At 45.5% G+C, this 20,581-nt stretch overlaps 1 protein-coding gene across 12 annotated transcripts in view; it reads right to left on the bottom strand.

Moving 5' to 3' along the window:
- LOC140391729 (disks large homolog 2-like) overlaps positions 1-20,581 on the bottom strand; it is a 1,606,854-nt gene that overhangs the window by 163,896 nt on the left and 1,422,377 nt on the right. For all 12 annotated transcript variants that reach the window (XM_072476520.1, XM_072476521.1, XM_072476522.1 and 9 more), the window contains one exon: positions 16,168-16,243. In XM_072476520.1, coding sequence (XP_072332621.1) covers positions 16,168-16,243 — 76 coding nt within the window. The remainder of the gene's footprint in view (positions 1-16,167; positions 16,244-20,581) is intronic.

The following is a 20,581-nucleotide window of genomic DNA, read 5'->3' as shown; positions in this document are numbered from 1 at the left end:
CTCCCGGTTGGGGGGGGGGCCTGAAGAATCCCAAGAGCGAATCAGGCATCCTGCCCAATAATCATATTAAAATTAGGTTTGATGAGGCATTTGCATGCTCCACTGGATCTGGGCTGGAACCTCGTCGGGACAATGGGAGGCTCAACAACAGTGAAACTCGTTTATTGCCTCCCGCCTGATTCTCCGGGCCATCATCATTCCCACCACTGGCTGGTGGACCTGGAGAATCCCCCCTAAAAATCTAATTAAACTAGAGTCTAGCCAAATAAAGGAAGTGAAAACAAAGTCGTTATGAATTCTGTTTGCCAGATAATGTTTTTGAGGATCATAATTGTGTGAATTCAGGTATTTGTGTTTCACATTTACAGGATTAAAATTGTTAATTAAAATATTTGTGAGGAAGGCTTCCTGGATACTTGGGGGGCAGTTTATCGGCCTGTTCGAGGCCAGCAACGGGGAGTAAGCTAAGAATAAAAAAAACAAGATAGAGGAGGAACCAAAGGACTGCGCAACCCGGGGGGGGGGGGGGGGGGGGGGGGGGTGGAAGGAAGGTGGGGAAACCACACGAGAAGAGGAAGGGTGCTGAGGCCAAAGTGGGGGGGAGAGGAAGGGAGGGAGGGAAGGACGGGGAAGGACAGGGAACTATAGACCAATCCAGAGGGCAACGAAATGTACATAGTCAGTTAAATGAAGGACAAAATAAACCTCTCTGTACAATAAAGTAAATTTGCGCGGCGAAGAAAAATGTAATGTGTATACATAACAACTGTTTATAAATATGAGAAATGGCAATAAAAAGATTTTCCCCAAAGATTATTTGTGTGAAAGAAGGTAATTCGGTGAATTGTTGAATCAAATCTTTTTGATACAGAAATTCTTCAAATTACTTCATAGAAACATTTTCATGGTCTGATTTTTAGCTTTACTACCTATCTCATTCGGATCAAATGTGAATATCTCAGCTTATTACTTCATCAAAACATTTTTTTTAACTTATCTTTTTAGCTTGCATCCCTTTATTTCCTGGACAGATAGCTCAGCTTGTAAGAAATAAAAGTATTCTAACATGAAACACCACAAAGGGATAACAATAAGAGGGAGCATCAGATTACATTATTGTCTACAGACAAATTGGTCCGAGAGCTGGGGAAGTCCCTGGGTAAAATAAATGAGTTAATGCAGGTCAACAATGAAGCTAACTGGAATGAAATTCTTACCAGATAGGTGCTTGCATGCAACGTTTCCGATCAAGGATATGGATGACATAGAAGGGAATTGATGACAGTGAACATAATTGAATCCCCTTTATTTATTCATGAAAACAACTGAGAAAATGGTTCAAAGTTACAGACTGTACAGGATATATTATGATGCACCAGGAGAGAATGACATTTTTGGTCACCCGAGATGAGGGCAGGGACAAGGATATCATACCAATGCTACTGGTACTACCGTAGTGGGAGACAACCCTGGAACATGCATTTAGTAGAGTCATTTGGAGTAATTGAAGACTCTGGCATAGGGTGGATTCATAAAACATTATGAAGAATATCCATACTGACATATCACTCCAGCCTGCCGGCTCACAACTGAGGAGGAATCACCCAATTGTAAGATTCTAAGGTTCAGATTTTTGTGGACTTGTACACTGGGTGGGACCCGTATGTGGAAGTCCCACTCCCCTTTTCTGTCAGACTCCATTTTTGCTGGTCTGTGAAAGGAGGCAGAGCGTTACTCAAAAAAGAGGGAAACCCAAACTCAGCAAGGCCATTTGAATTTAATGCTGAGTTCAAACAGACCCTCTTTTCACTGTACCAAAGTCAATAACCCACAATGGGGAAGTCATAAACTTTTAGAGGAGATATAAATGCTCTTGAAGGGCAGACAGGTCTGTACAATTATCATGATATGATGTTATTTCAATCTTTGACCCTTTAAAAGTTAAAAAGTAGCTGCCTGCACCAGTGTGAGTTTAAAAAAAACTATTTTCTAGCAGTTGCAAGAACTATTTGTTCAAATTTCCCCAAGGGCTATCTTTATGTTATTGTACATTCTTGGCTGCTTTCTACAAGCTCAGGAGGGGAGCCCTATGTTTACAGTTTGATTGGCTGCTCAAAGAGGTTATAGAAGTATGTTATAAACAGAGACAGGTGGTGGGATAACTTTATTGCTTGGCTGGCCAGAACAAGATGTATTTCTGAGACGGAGTGTTTTAACCCTTTTTGGTGCTCTGAAGTTAAAGAACAGTCATAAACAGGCTTTCTAGAAAGCTTCAAATCAAAAAGGAAAAAAAATGAATATTTCACAACACCTGAAATGTACGCAACAAACACTCACTCACTCACTCATACAAGGGCAGGGTTCTTCATTTGGGAGACTATGGGGCTGGATTCGCGATCACTGACACTGAAATCGCATTCGGCGATTGGCCGGAGAATCCATTTTTATGCTGGAATCAGGGGTGGTGCCGTTTTTCCGATGCTCCGCCCCCTCAAAAATGGTGTACTCGAGGAGTACACCACACACCATTGGGACGGCCTCAGGACGTCACCCGAGGCCCTCCCCCGATGCTCTGCCCCCGATGGGCTGAGTCCCTGACGGCATAGGACACGAGTCCTCACAATTTTCTGGTGATAAAATATACATTGACATTACTACCAGAGTAAGAAGACACAAATCACATGTTCTTAATCAGTAATTTATGTTGGAAAAGCATAGCAGGCCTGAAGGTTCTGTGAATGCAATTGTAAGATTTTGACAATTACACAAATTTTTTGGGTTCTGTGTTGGTTTTCAGTAACATTTTTGGATTGCACCTGAGCCATTATTTTAAATAGTTCAGTTTGAATTTCAGTTGACGCAGCCTGGAACAGGAAGGGACTGCCTGTGATGAACTGGTTGAATTTCAGTTGACGCAGCCTGGAACAGGAAGGGGCTGCCTGTGATGAACTGGTTGAATTTCAGTTGACGCAGCCTGGAACAGGAAGGGGCTGCCTGTGATGAACTGGTCTTGATGAAGTAAATAACTTTAAAACTGCCAAGCAATCTGGGCTCAAGTAGTTGTATATTTCTTAATTACATTTTATGTAGTTTGATGCCTCTTTGTCAGCTTTACAGAGATAAACAAAAGGTTTGAACTAGCAACGTGAACTTAGTATGATACATTGGCCACGATTTAATATCCTGACTAGCCGGAGGCGCAAATACTGTAATGGACACTAAACCTCACAAGAGGCTGAAAACAGGATTTGTGCTGGTGATATTTCAATTTCGGATTATCCCCATACCACTCTGATGATGCGATTAGGTTCACACCCAGGAAGAGTGTGAGGCTGATTTTCATATATTAGCGCCTGTTATAATATAATTAGTGGGATTGATGACAAGAGTTCCACCTTCAACGTATCTTCCCACCCAGCTGCATGATGTCACGGTGGCGTGAATCACTACTGTCTTTCAAAGACGAAAACTAGTCGTGATGACCATGCCTTGGCACTGCCCCCTGGCAACCTGACTTTGCTCAGGTGGTAGTGCCAGGGTTCGGCCCTCTGGGGAGAACCATTGGAGGAGTTCCTCTTATGTGTGTTGGGGGGAGGTGGGAAAGAGTGCCCAGGTGTGTGGTGCTGGAGGGAGCAATGATGCTTGTGGGGAGGGAGGGGGTGGTAGTGATTTTGTGGGTGGGGGTGTTGCCCTGATATTTGTGGTTGGGGAGGGGCCCTCCGCATCCGCCGGGGGATTTCGTTTTTGCGCAGATCGAGGCGCCCTTTAAAGGTGGTGCCCCTATCATTGTGGAGCAAGCCTTTCCAGTTCTATCAGGCTTCAACCTGCCAGAGTGACACCACATCCTCAGATTCTCTGTGCAGAGAATCCACAGTGAAAGCTCAGCTGTGCAGCTGGAGAGCTACATGCTGGTTTTCAGTCTGAAACTGACACTCTACCTTACATTTAAACAAGATCCATGTTTTTGAATTAGGTTTTAGCATTGATCAACTAACATTACATGTAGGACAGACCATCTATATTTTAGAAATACATTCCTTGACTGGAATTATGCGAGGAATTATTACTGACATCTATTCTTAATTTTCTTAGTATCCATTGGAATCCATTTACATGTTTAATGTGAATTCTTTTAATGCAAATTGTTTACAACAGTTTGTATTATTCATAAGAGGATGTAACTTTATACAGCTGCTCTGTACCTACAAAGATGTGTCATTTGTTCACAATGGAATCTAATTCCTAGGGTCTAAAGGAAATGAGAGGTGGACATTTGTCTAAGCCGTGCATGGCTCTAGTTACAGAAGTGGGGTGACAGCAGCTGACCTTCACTCTAAGCCAATGACAAAAGGTAATTCAGACTATTTCCTAATAAGGAACAAGGAACAGTCAGAATTAGGGATAGAAGTTGGAAACTCACTGTCTTTGTTGGCACAGTTTCACCACTGCATCTGAGGTATAATTCTTTTATGGCACAGTTCAACATCATTCAGAAACTGAAAAAGAAAGGCATCACCTGTGCTGGCAACATTCAAAGAACCTGAGGCCTTGAGGAATAATAACCTTCTCCACTGTCTTCGCTGCTTTTGTTAACTACATTTACCATCCTGCCAAGTAAATTCTACTTGCTCAGAAATACTGATTGTTCATGCCTTGTTAGATCAGGCATAACTGAGGATCCCATTGTCATAAATCAAGAATTTGGAACCTGGATATTTGAATTGAAAGGGTTTTATACCTTGAATTCCCAAATTCTAACACGATGGAGGGGGCAAGTTTCTGGAGTTTTCATACAAAATTGTGGCAATCTTCCATGGAGAAGAAATATAATCTTGTACGTGAAAACAAATTAACCTCTCTTTTCTCTCCCTGAGATGAGTGTCTGTTTGAGGCAGGATATCTTTCTTCTTGCTGGGCGATGATCTCCACATGCTGATGGTTCCACCCTACCTTGCTGGGTTTTCTTGTGGAGTAATAAGGTGTTAAATTCCTCTTCTGCTGGTTTTGGTCATGTGGCACCAGTTTCAATGTGTTCCATTGTCCACACAGTAGGTTGGAACCGAGGTGAGTGTTACACAATGGGGAGGGGGAGATGATTGATTTGGTTTGATTAATTGTCACATGTACCGAAGTACAGTGAAAAGTATTTTTCTGTGGCTAAGGCAAAGCACACAGTACGTACATAGTAGACAAAAAAATAATAATCAACAGAGAACATTGACAAATGGTACATCGACAAACAGTGATTGGTTACAGTGCGGAGCAAGGGGCCAAAAAACAAATACATGAGCAAGAGCAGCATAGGGCGTCGTGAGTAGTGTTCTTAAAGGGAACAGATCAGTCCGAGGGGGAGTCGTTGAGGAGTCTAATAGCTGTGGGGAAGAAGCTGTTCCTATGTCTGGATGTGCGGGTATTCTGTATCTTCTGCCTGATGGAAGGGTCTGGAAGAAGGCAAAACCTGGGTGGGAGGGGGTCTCTGATAATGCCGTCTGCCTTCCTGAGCCATCGGGAGGTGTAGACAGAATCAAAGTGAAGGTGGCAAGTTTGGGTGTGATGTGTTGGGCTGAGTTCACCACACTCTGCAGTTTCTTGTGATCTTGGGCCGAGCAGTTGCCATACCAAGCTGTGATGCAGCCAGATAGGATGCTCTCTACGGCGCGTCTGTAGAAGTTTGTGAGAGTCGATGTAGACATGACAAATTTCTTTAGCTTCCGTAGGAAGTAGAGATGTTTTTGGGCTTTCTTGACTGTTCCATCAACGGGAGTGGACCAGGACAGATTATTGGTGATGGTGACCCCCAAGAACTTAAAGCTATCGACCATCTCCACTTCGGAGCCATTGATGCAGATAGGGGTGGGGGGTGTCGTGCTACGCTTCCTGAAGTCGACGATCAGTTCCTTGGTCTATTGATATTCTATTAACATACCATCATATTTAACTCACTTTGAAATCCCATCTCCATGGTGCCAACTGATCTGTGGCGAAATTCTCCCCCAACGGCGGGATGTCCGCCGACTGGCGCCAAAGACGGCGCCAATCAGACGGGCATCGCGCCGGCCCAAAGGTGAGGAATGCTCCGCATCTTTGGCGGCCTAGCCCCAACATTGAGGGGCTAGGCCGACGCCGGAGGGATTTCCGCCCCGCCAGCTGGCGGAAATGGCGTTTGTTGCCCCGCCAGCTGGCGCGGAAATGCGGTGCATGCGCGGGAGCGTCAGCGGCCGCTGTCAGTTTCCCGGCGCATGCGCGGGAGTGTCAGCAGCCGCTGTCAGTTTCCCGCGCATGCGCAGTGGGGAGAGTCTCTTCCGCCTCCGCCATGGTGGAGGCCGTAGCGGAGGCGGAAGGGAAAGAGTGTCCCCACGGCACAGGCCCGCCCGCGGATCGGTGGGCCCCGATTGCGGTCCAGGCCACCGTGGGGGCACCCCCGGGGTCAGATCGCCCCGTGCCCCCCCCAGTACCCCAGAGCCCGCCCACGCCGCCTGGTCCCGCCGGTAAATACCAGGTTTGATTTACGTCGGCGGGACAGGCAATTCCTGGGCGGGACTTCGGCCCATCCGGGCCGGAGAATCCAGCGGGGGGTCCCGCCAACCGGCGCGGCCCGATTCCCGCCCCCGCCCAATCTCCGGTACCAGAGACTTCGGCGGGGGCGGGATTCAGGGCGGCCAACGGCCATTCTCCGACCCGGCGGGGGGTCGGAGAATGACGCCCCTGGTATCTATTGCCTTTTAAACCCATTCCTTTGAAATGGTGAGGAGCAGTCATTTGCACCCAGAAAACCCACTTTACATTTTTAAGTAACCTCCTAGACATTTTGTTTTTCTGTGTCCCAAACCACAAACAGAAGTCACCTAACTTTATGGAAACCATTTTTGAGAGTACGGTGTTCATTCTTCCATGTTCCTTTTTTAAAAATACAGCATCCACTGCCCAATTATCTCCATATCTCCGATGTGACACGTATAATGTCAAAGGTACTTGATTGGCAATAAAGTGTTTTGGCCTATCTGTGTAAAGGGAGGTGCTACGTGAATGCAAATGTTTCTTTTCTTATCCTTTTTAACCACATGGCTGGTTGAGTAATCAATGTTTACCGTCATTGAAGGCCTGGACTTCAGTTGCTTCCTAGACTCCTGAACTTTTTGGGATGACTTCAGGCTTTTCCATTCCTCTCTCAGCGGCTCCCATGATAGCTGGTTCAGTGTGTATTCTTTTCCAGTTTTCTGTATAACAAAGATACTTGGGCTCGCAGTCTGTATGGTGCAAGGGTTATTCCTGTTTGCCCCTGATTATTCCCTTATTTTAACTGTCTTTTATTTTTGCCTTTACTTTTTTGATTTATGGATAATTTATGGACATGTGTATTTAAGGCGGCCTGTGCCTTTAATTCAAACAGAAGAATCCAGAAGGCTGTGCTGATTTAAATTGTTGATTGCAGATGGACCGACACCAATGGCAGAGATTGGCCAGCATCAGTGATGACTTGGTTTGATTGGTTTTGCTGGTGTCCAATGAATTGACCCAAAAGGCTGTGCTCTGCCTGGTGGCAAGTGGTGATTGGATCTGATCCCACTGGAATGATTCAGAGCTTCAAGGGTTGAGTTTTTGATTTCATTTTGACTCCTGGCTGCTCAGAAGAAGGACTGCTGCCCTCTCCTCTCTCCGTTTTCCTTCAGAATGGCTGTATTTCTGAACTGGTAGGGAGCCTGGATAAATCAATGTACAGGAGTACTATTACAGGCTCTGCCAGCAGAATTCGGAACTGACCAACTCTCCTTACAGAAAAGGCTGATATAAACTGACCAACTCTCCCTCCAGAAGAGATAGTAGCCTGGAAATAATCTACACATTAAAAGCAGATGGGCCTCTCTAGGAAAAGATGTGAGTAATACATTTCTAAACTACAGAGAAGATCATTACAGGCTCTAAACCAGGGACTTTAAAAAGCCAGCGTGCTGCGAGAAAAGTGTACTCAAGAACCATCATTGGAAGCAAAGGCTCTTATTTTTTGACCTTCATCCTTAATATTTTCAACCCCCTGTTTGTGTGTATCTGTCTTGTGTGTGTGCGTATAGGGTGGGACAGTTAAAGGGGGTAATAGGTCAGCTTGTTGTTTTCTAGTTGTTATTTAATATATATTTCATCATTATTCATGTTATAGATAAACAGTAATTGTGCTTACATTTACAAACCTGGTGACTATAATTATTGGGCAGCGAAGGGCTTTTTATGAGAATGATTGGTTAATTCACTTGTGTCATGATTCCGGGACATGTGGGACTGGAATTGACCGCCCACTTGCAAGGTGACGTAAAAACTGTGATATAGCTTCTAACTATTAATTTTCCTATTATATTCCTGATTGCATTTTTATTTCCCCCCTCCTCCTGAATCATCTCTCAATTTTTGATGTCTATAAGAAACCAATGCTTCAAACTTATTGTAGAGAATAATTTGTCTGAGTGTTCCTGCTCTAGCCTGTGGATAATCATCACTCATTCATCTTCCAGTGCTAAGCTTTATCCCTCAGAGACATAATTACTCTCAGAATCTGTTGGTAAAGTAACTACTGGCAGCCACAGTTGTGGTCACATCTCATAATATAGAAATATTTTTTGAGGTGGGATTCGGGAGAGATGGACAGTGCTATGTGAGATCATAAAGGTTACAGGTGTGTGGGAATGAAGCCGAGTGACATGAAACAATAGATAAATACAGAAGTAAGTTTGAGCTGCAATTCAAATGCAGAGCCTATGTTTCTATAGGAGTATGCAGAAAAAGGTACAGCATCTAGGAGCCACCTGTTGAGGGGGAAGAATAGAGACAATGATGGGGAATTTCTCAGCAATATTTAAAGGACTGTTGATGAATAAGGTTGAGGTAAGCTATCCATACCTCACATCCCATCCAAAAATGAAACTGGGATTTAATGAAAAGTCTGCAGTTTGAATCTTGAATATTCTGAACAGCCATTTGTGAGGCTAATTGGCCCTGTCTCAGTCTCACCAAACTCTCCTCATCAACTGTTGCCCTCACCAATGTCTATCCATTTCCTCTAATGTCCATCCCCTGCACTTCATCTTCTGTTCCCCCCCCCTCCCCCTTCAAAACAATTTTCTACCTCCCCTTTCAAATCCATATTTCCCAATTGTAAAGGAATAGGTGCAGATCCAGTACTGTAAATCCCTTCATTGCCCTCTGTTGCTCCTTATATTCACCCTCCTCCCCTGCCCTACCTTCCTTCTCTTCCCATTTTGTAGACTCAGTGTTGCCCAAGAGGGAGGCCTGGGGCGTCATTCTCCGACCCCCCGCCGGGTCGGAGAATGGCCGTTGGCCGCCGTGAATCCCGCCCCCGCCGAAGTCTCCGCTCCCGGAGATTGGGCGGGGGCGGGAATCCAGCCGCGCCGGTTGGCGGGACCCCCCGCTGGATTCTCCGGCCCGGATGGGCCGAAGTCCCGCCCAGGAATTGCCTGTCCCGCCGACGTAAATCAAACCTGGTATTTACCGGCGGGACCAGGCAGCGTGGGCGGGCTCCGGAGTCCTGGGGGGGGGCGCGGGGCGATCTGACCCCGGGGGGTGCCCCCACGGTGGCCTGGCCCGCGATCGGGGCCCACCGATCCGCGGGCGGGCCTGTGCCGTGGGGGCACTCTTTCCCTTCCGCCTCCGCTACGGCCTCCACCATGGCGGAGGCGGAAGAGACTCTCCCCACTGCGCATGCGCGGGAAACTTTCGGCGGCCGCTGACGCTCCCGCGCATGCGCGGGGAAACTGACAGCGGCCGCTGACGCTCCCGCGCATGCGCCGCATTTCCGCGCCAGCTGGCGGGGCAACAAACGCCATTTCCGCCAGCTGGCGGGGCGGAAATCCCTCCGGCGTCGGCCTAGCCCCTCAATGTTGGGGCTAGGCCGCCAAAGATGCGGAGACTTCCGCACCTTTTTGCCGGCGCGATGCCCGTCTGATTTGCGCCGGCTTTGGCGCCAGTCGGCGGGCATCCCGCCGTTGGGGGAGAATTTCGCCCCCGATGTTTGCATGAATTTGAGCCTCAGGCCCCATTGAATTTTTTTGTGTATACTAACAGAACCAGTTGCAAAACCACAGCCGGAGCTAGGCACGATTGGCCTCTTCATTGCTGCTGAATTTGAGTCGAGACCTAAAACAGACATGAATATATAAGGAAACCAACACCTATTTGATAGTCACAAAACAGGTACAACACATCTCATTTCTACATCATAGTCTTTAAAATCTACGCTGCTGAATTAAATATTAAGATTTCAACACTTTGATTTATCAGAACATAAAATACATACCTTTTACAAAATAAAGACATACTTTAAAGCACAATTTTTTCAGAAGCATGATTAAATCATACACTGAAAAAATAGTAGTGGGGCTATGAAACAGATAGAAACCAACAAAAGCCATGAGAAAATTGTTATGGAAACAACATAACCGTGGCTAATCTTTTATGCATCTCTCAAAGTTGGGCTACGATTCTCTCTTTTCAGGTAATTTTGCAGCTGACCAAGGGGGCGATTCTCCGAGCCCCGCGCCAGGCCGGAGAATCGCCGCAACCGTGCCACGACGCCCTGACGCCGGCGCGCGATTCTCCAAGGTGCGGAGAATCTGCGCGTTTGATGGGGCCGCAGATTCTCCGGCCCGGATGGGCCAAGCGGATACGACAGAGTCCCGCCGCCGTTCACTCCTGGTCGCTGCCGGCGGCAACTCTGCGCAAAGGGTCGGGGGGGGGGGGGCGGCCTGTGGGGCGGGGAAAAGCGATCCTTCACCAGGGGACGGTCTCTAATGGGGTATGGCCCACGATCGGGGCCCACCGATTGGCGGGCCGGCCTCTCCCCCCTCGGGCCTACTTCGTTGCGCGGCCGGCCCCTGAACACCGACGCCATGTTGAGTCGGGGCCGGGGCGCTGAAGAAGTCCCCCGCGCATGTGCAGGTTGGCGCGGCCCAACTGCGCATGCGCGGGTTGGCGCGGCGCCCATTTGGCGCCGGGAAGGGAGGCTGGAACAGCGTGAACTACTCCAGCGCCGTGCTGGCCCCCTGTGGGGGACAGAATCGGTCATACCCAGGCCCATTTCGCGCCGTCGTGAAATGCAATGGCATTCACAATGGCGCAAACATTTGGTCTCCATTTTGGAGAATCGCCCTCTAAATGTCTGTTCAGAATATTCAAGATTCGTACAGCTGAATTTTCTTTCCATCCCAGCTAGAATGTGTAAACAGATACACACATTAAAGGACAACTCAATCTAAACTATAAGCTATGGATAAATGGAGGAGTCATTGATGCAATCGGCTTTCATCTGAGGCTAAACTTCCAATGTCACTACTGCTGAAAGTAGCATTCAGCCAGACATGCAGCTGAACATGTTTGCACCTTTAGTTCATAAAACAGGAGAAATCACTAAAGTAAAAGGTAATTTAACTTAACAAAATAAAGCACTCGGGAGATGGCCTATGCACTCACGAGCAGACATCAAATAAATCAATTGAAATGAAGCCCAAAGGTCACGTGCCCATTTCTGTGTCTTTAATTCAACACCAATTGCACTCAGCAGAAGGTTAAATACCATCATCCTATTTTAAAAAAAAAAATTATGTGGCAGCAGAAAATTTCAGAGAAATAAGGTTTTCATTGCTGCAACCTTACAGGTTTGCTTTGCTTCTAAACATGAATGTTAGATTGTTTTCTTTTGTGGTGATAACATAATTAAAAAGACAGCTCCTATTGATAGCACTGGAAAACAATTTTAAACTATTGCGTACCTGCTGAGTCAGAAAAACGTCAAAACCATCAGATCGACAAAAGCTCAAATCGAGCTCTGAATGTCAGTCTTATGACCAATGAAGATAAAGTGATTTAGAAAATGCACTGGCAAAATTTAAGCTGCTTGATCAATCTTTTTTTTAGGTTATTAGATAACCTTCTAATTGATCTAACCGGATCATATTGGCAGGCTCTTGTTTCAGTGAAAAACGCAGATTATTCATATTCAAGCTAATCCATGGGTCAAAATGCTGGGCAGCACGGTAGCAGAGTGGTTAGTACAGTTGCTTCACAGCTCCAGGGTCCCAGGTTCGATTCCCAGCTTGGGTCACTGTCTGTGCAGAGACTGCACGTTCTTCCCGTGTCTGCGTGGGTTTCCTCCGGGTGCTCCGGTTTCCTCCCACAGTTCAAAGATGTGCAGGTGGATTGGCCATGTTAAATTGCCCTTAGGTTAGGTGGGGGTACTGGTTTACGGGGATAGGGTGGAGGTGAGGGCTTAAGTGGGGTGCTCTTTCCAAGAGCCGGTGCAGATCCGATGAGCCAAATGGCCTCCTTCTGCACTGTAAATTCTATGATCTTCTATGAATGCTGACTGCCAGCATGTAGGATTTAGATAATTAGCGTGTAGTCATAGATAAAGTATGAAAAACAGGCTGCAAAGTACAAAAATCGCTGATTATCAATATCACCATTGTTGAAAAGGAGGTTCCCATCAGGTTGTATTCCAATGCTGCGATTTTTGAGCAGCTTCTTGCAGGAAGCACACAAACAATGTGTAGTTATGTAGGTAAGGGAAAGAGGTATGAGGAAAGAGTTATGAGCACTATCAGCACTGACTCCTGTTTCAGCAGTGCAAGACATCTCTTACTATTTTGAGGCAGCATTGCTAGTGAACAGGAGCCTTGTCATTGCCCTGAAATTTATGTAAATCGCATTAAAATGTTCCACTACCAATTTCCCATCTTATGTGACTGCAGTAAGATCACTAATAATATCACAGTGTTATTTTTGAATAGGAAAGACTTTTGTTCCAGCAACATTAAGTGTTGCACTACAGGATCAGAATAATAGAGGCAATTGCTTAATAACGTAGCAGCCGTCATGAAGCCACCAACCTCTTCTCTCTGCCTACCTGCTCTGGCCTCCACTAGGAATGTGGCCTACTTGTCACAGTTTAGCAGGTCCTTCACCAGCGCAGATGTATTGTTTAAAAAATAAATTTAAAATACCCAATTCATTTTTTTTCCAATTATGGGGCAATTTAGCCTGGCCATTCCACATACCCTGCACATCTTTGGATTGTGGGGGTGAGACCCATGCAGACACGTGGAGAATGTGCAAACTCCACATAGACAGTCAGATGTATTCTTGATGGTACTTTTCTCCTTCAGAATCAGGTAATAAAATGTTCCCTCACTGGTAGAGTTAGACTAATCAGGGGCGGCTTTAGAAATCCTGTGCATCCAGGTGCTTCTAAATGCTTCTTCATTCTTTCAGAAATAATGGCAGACAGGCTTGTCGCAAGTGAGGGCAGAGTCAGCGTTCCAGTACGTAAACCTGGCATTGAAGTGCTGTGCTGGAGCAGATAAGACTGAACCACAGAAGAAGATGAGCAGTGTGTTGGAGCAGCCAAAACTGTACAGCACTGACAATAATCAAAGTGAATCAGATCAGACCAAGCCAGATATTGGTGAGTGCTAGCTGAAACTTGGATAGAGAAAGTAGGTTCATTAGACAAAAGAAAGGTAAATGAGAAATGGATAACCAGCCAAATGTTGTGTGGGTGTTTGCATTTCACATCGTGAGTGTTTATTTCTTTATAAATATGGATGTCAATTGCCAAAAGTCACAAATGCTTACATTTTTGGAAACATCTCTTCAAATGCTTGCGACTCACACTACAATATGTGTGGTACTTTCAATAAATGATGCAGATGTTTCGTTACAAAATAATAATTATTTTTTCAATATAGGTGTTTAATTCAGATTCTGCTTGACCTAAAATGGTTTAATCATTCACTGTCCACTCAGCAGTTGTGGCATATGGACCTGACTCCCTGTTCCAAAAGGTTGGGCATATTTGATTTGAACGAGCAATTGACAACTGTTATTCATTAAAAAAAAGATGAAAACTGCCTCACAAATGACAAAATGTATATTACTTGATGAGAGCTTTGCTTTCATAATTCATGGCATTTTTGGAAAGATTACTTATCAGACTAATTTTACTGAATTGCTATCTCATCAGGATTGTTTTTTTCAATGAGGGGAACAGAAACAAAACACAATTGCAAGTTTCTGCCCAAGTAAAACTTGACTCCTTTCCCAAGGCAGAATACCAGATAATAATAGGATTCTTTATACCTTTACATCCGGAGGAAGGCAGCACAATAAATATGGTGAACATTGTCACACTAAATAACCAATCCAAAAAAAGCACCTTTTGGATTGTGATACCTTGTTTAGAAGGGTAATTAATTCTTGTAAAGATGGTGGGAAATCTGTATTGCCTGCATGAAGTGTTACCTGGATATAAATGCGTGACAGTTCTGGGGTGCTTCCTTTTCTGAAATTGCAATGGTCCTCTTTGACAACAAAATCATTTTCAAAAAGTGTCTTGGATGACCCAGAGGTTTTACAAAGAATAGCTGGATAGTTTCATATTTTATACTAATTTTAACTGTCCTCAGTGGGAGACACAAATGATCTCAATGCTTTTCTGATTGACCTCTGGCGACCCATTGCTGGAAGTGCAAGAGTAGATGATAGGTGAGGATAAGATTAATTCCGTAGTCATTTCCCAAAGTCAGATAGACAGATGACACTCACTTCCAGGGCTAACACACAAATGCTGACCATTTGGACAAGAACCCAGAAAGCATCCACTGAACCCTTAGAGTAAGCTTAAGAGTCAGTGAAGAAAAGTGAAGTGAGCTGAAAATTATAGATAATGGTGATCAGTTCAGTAGTTCATAGGCTAAAGCAAAATGTTGAAATAAACAACCCATTTGCACTCAGCTCTGACATGGCTCACATTACTGGAAAGATTAATTGGAAAAACATCAATGTGCTATGTTTGACTTGTACCTTTGTTTATTGCCATTATTTTTCTTCTAGTCATTTCTGAAATCTTTTTACCTATGAACTATACCTGTTTATCTGCATCTTGGCTTAAATAGTCTGAATAAATTATCCTGTGGAATATCTGAGTTGGACTAAACTGAAGACTTCTGTTACCAAAGTAAATTAAATTTAGCAACTATAACTAAATTACAGTGAATATGGTTACTTGCCTATTGAAAGCAGCTACACTTTCATATATAGATCCATTTGTACACAGAAACCCAAAGGCTAAAAGTACATTAAAGTATGAGTAGTGAACAAATATTGACGAGAAGAATTTGTATCAAGCACATTCTGTTCATAAGCACAGAAATTTTGTTTTAGAAGACTTAGAATAAAACACAATAATTGCTTTGCTGATTCAACATAGGCAATTTTTCTTAAAAACAATTCATTTTCAATAACAATACTAAGAATCGATGTAACGTTTGTAGGAGTAAAAAAACAATCAAAATAAACTTCCAAAACATTAGTTAGCAATTAGTTAAACCTTATGCAACTTCTACTTTGAGAAAATTAGCAATATTTTAAGCATTTTACCAACTTTATTTAATCGACTTTAATTAACTAATCCCAAATTTTCAGTTGTCTGTTATGTGGTCTCTGATACCTTACATCACAACAAAGCTAGACGTCTACAAAAGTCTATAGTATTTATAGATTGAGAGCATTGAACCATATTATTCAATGCACTTAAATTAAGCAATAGAATTTTACCATCACAAAAAAGTTCAGTCAAATTTATTGGAGTTTAAGATTGTCATATATATCTTTGTAAAAGTTTTACTTCTACAGTTGGTTTGCTGGCATAACGATTGTCCGTTGAATTTTAAGTATCGTGTTCCTCACAGCGTAAATTTTAAGTCCACATTTATCATCTATGTACATAATAACTTCAAGACCATGGTTTACATGTTTTTATGTTTTGGCTTCACATTTTTGATGCTAAAAGGAGCATTATGATGCAAAAGATGCTGGAATAATTATGCCTAGTATTTAAATAGACATACATGAAATAGTCACATATTGTACAGTATTCTTTTTACCCTGTACTAATTTGTTTGCATTATATTCACCACATTAAATGATTCACAGTATGATATTTATAAATATACATTAAATCTGAGCTGACGTTTAGGACAGTAAATCTATTCTTTAACCATAGTGAATGCATACAGAACTTCACTTGGGATCTTGAATGTTGTCTGAAATATAGTTCTGGAATTATCTAATTTAGTATGCAACAACAGCATTATTTTTTTCACTTACCCCTCTGGCATCAATCACTCCAGGATTAGCATTGAACTTTACAGTTTTAAGTCTAGATCGTTCTTTCCTTTCAACTCTGGAGATACAGAAGGATTAATAGTCCATCAGACTAGAATATTTTGATTCAATGGTTCAGTCAAGAATACTAAGAAGTTTAATTTGATGGATGGCTAATGGAGAGCCGAACTTCTACAATTGATAGACAGATTTTAAAATTAAAATCACATCCCTATTTCACCCAGGTATTGCAAGAGTGACATTTATATGATAATTGGATATGGAATCATATGATACTTAACACTCCTGAACCATCATCTGACAACTGTCACACTAACAATATACTCAACAGGTCAACATTAATTTTAAAACCACTGAGCTTGATTTTAGCCCCAGCATCTGGAATGAGAGGTGGGCTGACATTAAAAATAGCTCCACTAGTCTGGTTCCCAACTACATCCTGGCCCTAGGTTTGCGGCGGGGGGGGGGGGGGGGGGGAGGGAGGGGGGTGCTGCACATGTCTTGTGAAGGGCTTATTGAGGTCAAATGCTCCAGGCTGACCTATAGAGGCCCTCACTGCCTGCCTGAGTGAAGAAACAGTCACAGGTCACCCTATAGAGTGGCTTCCCCCTCCCACAGTGGTGCCCTGACTGCATGGTCCATGTTTTTAATGGAAGCTTAATAAGTTGGAGACAGATTGACTCCATTTTGAAATGCCTTTTTCCAACTTCCTCTCCATTGCAGCAGATTTCTGCTTTCAACTGGAAGACCTCTGATTGGTCCTCCAGCTTCAAGACCCTGACTGCTGTCCTTAAAAGTTAGCTAATTTACAACATTCTAAGGGCATAAATAAACCAAATTCAATGAATAGGAAGGCAGACACATACAGAAAATGGAAGGTGAATAGACAGGTGGGTAATTGTTTGGAACAAACTGTCCCAGGAGATGACGGAGGTAAAACAGTATGATCTTATTCAAGAACGAGTCAATTATTTTTTTTTGCAAAGGAAATAACTCAAGGATATGATAAATGGTGTTGTTTGAACTTTGGGTTCTCTTGGCATCTATGGGACAGAATTCTCTGTTCCTGAAGTGTTGACACTGGATTTGTGGACTTCAAAGCCAGCAAAACTGGTGCCTGGACTGATTCAGCGACTGTGCCGGATTTACCAGATTCAGTGCCGGATTTATCAGATTCGTGATTGACACTCAGGAGGCTGACAAGCTGCAGCCGCATAAACACACTTCCCTCCCCGCACACACCATCCCAGCCAACAAGATTGCACTGGTTGTGCTGGAGTGCGCCCATCCCGCTGGGCACCTAGGGGGTGGCCTAGCAGAGGGGGGGCGGGGGGGGGCACACCCATACAACCTGCAGCCCTAAGTTCACAGTGGACAGTCAGTGGCGTGCGCAGCTACGTGGCTGCCTTGCAGGCTGCGGCAATGGTGTTCCGTGTCTGTCCACCCCAAACCCACAGCCCACCTCCTGGCCACGTCCCGCTACTCCCCCCGGCCCTGGCAGAAGCCCCCGGCCCGACTGTCAGCAAACTATGCAGTTGTTGAACACTTTCCGTACCAGCTCTCTCTCCCTCAGCAGCCATGGCGCCCATTTCACGATTTAAAAAAAATAAATTTAGAGTCCCCAATTCAGTTTTTCCAATTTAAGGTGCAATTTAGCGTGGCCAATCTACCTACCCTGCACACCTTTTGGGTTGTGATTGTGTGGTGATACACCACTGTACCTCCCTACCATTGTACATAGTATATAATAGTTGTGCGTAACGTGGCCCTGTAATACTGTGTATTGTACTGTAACTCTGCAGAGGTTCGGTCACTGGTAGGTAACCCGACCTGGCCACGGAGAGCTCCGCCTTAGCCACTCCCCCGGGAGTCAGTATAAGAACCTCTTCTGGGACAGGCCCCATTCTGTCTGGGGTCGTCTGTGTCGGGTAAGCCTCCCATGTAGTATATTAAAGCCTGAGTTAAAGTCTCACATGTCTTTGTGGTTCTTGACGCTTAGCGCATCAGATTGTGAAACCCATGCAAACAAAGGGAGAATGTGTAAACTCCACACAGAGAATGACCCAGAGCCATGATCGAACTTGAGACCTTGGCGCTGTGAGGCAGCAGTTCTACCCACTGCGCCACCGTGCTGCCCCAGTTTCACAATTTGTAAACGCACGTGTGAACCTCGACGTTGGGAATTCACCCTGGTGGAGGCGGAGAATCGCAGAAGCCCCAGAGAATACCGAGTTTGGCCGCTAATGATATGCCAAGGGTGTTTACTGTACATGCGGAGTGGAATACATTGACGCCACTGCCGAGGCACTGCAGAATTTGGCGTGAAACCGGCAGCAGCCACAATTTCGGCGTCAAAACCGATTCTCTGTCCAATCTCAGCAGAAATTTTGAATGGAAGCACTAATGCGCAGCAACCCTGCGAATTTCTCCCTTGTGAATATTAATGGCTGCACGTCACACCTAAATTAAGATCCATTACTCTGAATTAGGGCAGTATTAGCTAAGTCCTCTGCAAATTAAAATAATTACTAGCCAAATAATAGGTAGCACAGTGGATTCTGTGATTAAGTTATCATACTGTTCGTTTCTGGAACCTGGGTTTAAAATAAGGGCAGGCTGATCATTTGGAACTCATTTGGAACTCTTCCTTTGATACCCCAAAGTGTTCTAAGTGAAATAAATGTATGTAGTTATCACCAGCCTTCTTGTAGTGTTAGTCTACAATACAGAACTTGCACAATATTGGAAAATATCCCAGATTGTAAAAAGAAACAAGGAAGGAAACTGGCGATTCTGACCATCATTTTCAAGCCTCGGAACGGGGAATCCCAGTTCCAAAGAAGAGTTATGGGCCAGGATTTTCCGGCCAACCCGTGGTGGGTTTTCCGGTGGCGAAGGCAGCTCACCATTGGCTTCTTCCGGTCTCGCCAAAGTCAGTGACCATTTGCATCGTCCGTCAGCTGCATTACTGGGAAAGTCAGTACCGACGATCCCGACGATAGGAAAGGCCCGCCCATATTGGACTTGAAATGGTGGGTATAATTCTCCCACGGTCCTGCTGCTGGGTTCAATGACGAGTGGGAGAGGAAGGGGGGGAATTTTGTGGTAGTGCATGGATCAGTTTCATGCCAGCGTGGGTTTTATGCAGATCTTCTGCTGGTGCCTGCCATTATGATCGGAAAACCTGCAGGAGGCTGGAGTTAAACTGATTTGCATCCCACTAATAAGATGCAGATAAAGGACTGACTAGAATCTCCCGCCCATGCCTGATATAACATGTCACCAGCAGGAAAACATGCTGGTGCAAAGCATGTCAGGGACAACATGCAAGGTAAATATTAGGATTCACCTGGGGATCCATCTAGATGTAGCGTTGGGGGGGGGGGGGGGCTTGAGGGGGGAGGGGGGAGGGAGGGTGGAGGGGGGGTGGAGGGAGGGAGGGGGGAGTGGGGGTGGAGGGAGGGAGGGGGGTGGAGGGAGGGAGGGAGGGAGGGGGGTGGAGGGAGGGAGAGAGGGGGGTGGGGTTAAGGGAGGGAAGGAGGGGAGGGGATGGAGGGGGTGGTGGAGGGAGGGAGGAGGGAGGGAGGGAGGAGGGATGGAGGGAGGGAGGAGGGATGGAGGGAGGGAGGGGGATGGATGGAGGGAGGGAGGGGGGGTGGAGGGGTGCGGATGGGGTGCCAGGGCCCCCAGGTCAGCCAACATGACCGCCGCGGTACATTGCCCCACATCCATCCTTCTGTACCCTAACCCGCCCACCCCCCCCATCCGCCACCCCAAGAGTTCAGTGGGATTGTTCATATACAGGGAAAATCGAGGTGGGTGATGGAAAATGATACTGCAGACAGGAGTTAGACGTTGACAAACGATGCAAAGCACCAGAGCTCATCGTGGAGCGGATTGTCATCATCCTCCAGCCTATGGACCAGACCCACTGTTACTGCCAACCCAGGACATGCACCCTGTAGTGAGACAGGTAGGAAACATGGAGGGGGTTGCAAGAGCTGGGGGGGCGGGTGTTTGTGTGGGGAGGGTGGTCATGGGATGGGGGTGTTCTGTTGGTTGGGGGGGTGGGTGCATTGTGGCGGTAGGACAGGACGTTCGTGCTGCTGTCAGTCAAGCCTCCTAGTTGGCGAATCTGGAGGCGATTAGAGTATCCCACGCGTGCTGGCCTTGGAGCACACCTGCGCCTACCAAGCCCCATGCCCTGCCCAACCTGGCACTCTCCCGCATCCTCCTCGTCGGACTAGGCCTGCCGTTCATCCCCCTCCTCCAGCATGTCGCCAATCTGCTGCACAATGTTGTGGAGGACACAGCAGGCCACCATGATGTGCAGGAGCCTCCTAGCGCTATATTGGAGGGCCCGCTCCAGAGCGGTTCAGGCACTAAATCCCATCTC

This window comes from Scyliorhinus torazame, chromosome 15, assembly GCF_047496885.1.
Source record: "Scyliorhinus torazame isolate Kashiwa2021f chromosome 15, sScyTor2.1, whole genome shotgun sequence".
Taxonomy (NCBI): Eukaryota; Metazoa; Chordata; class Chondrichthyes; order Carcharhiniformes; family Scyliorhinidae; genus Scyliorhinus; species Scyliorhinus torazame.
The sequence above is the reverse complement of the archived record's forward strand: the minus strand, read 5'-3'. Positions and strand labels throughout refer to the sequence as shown.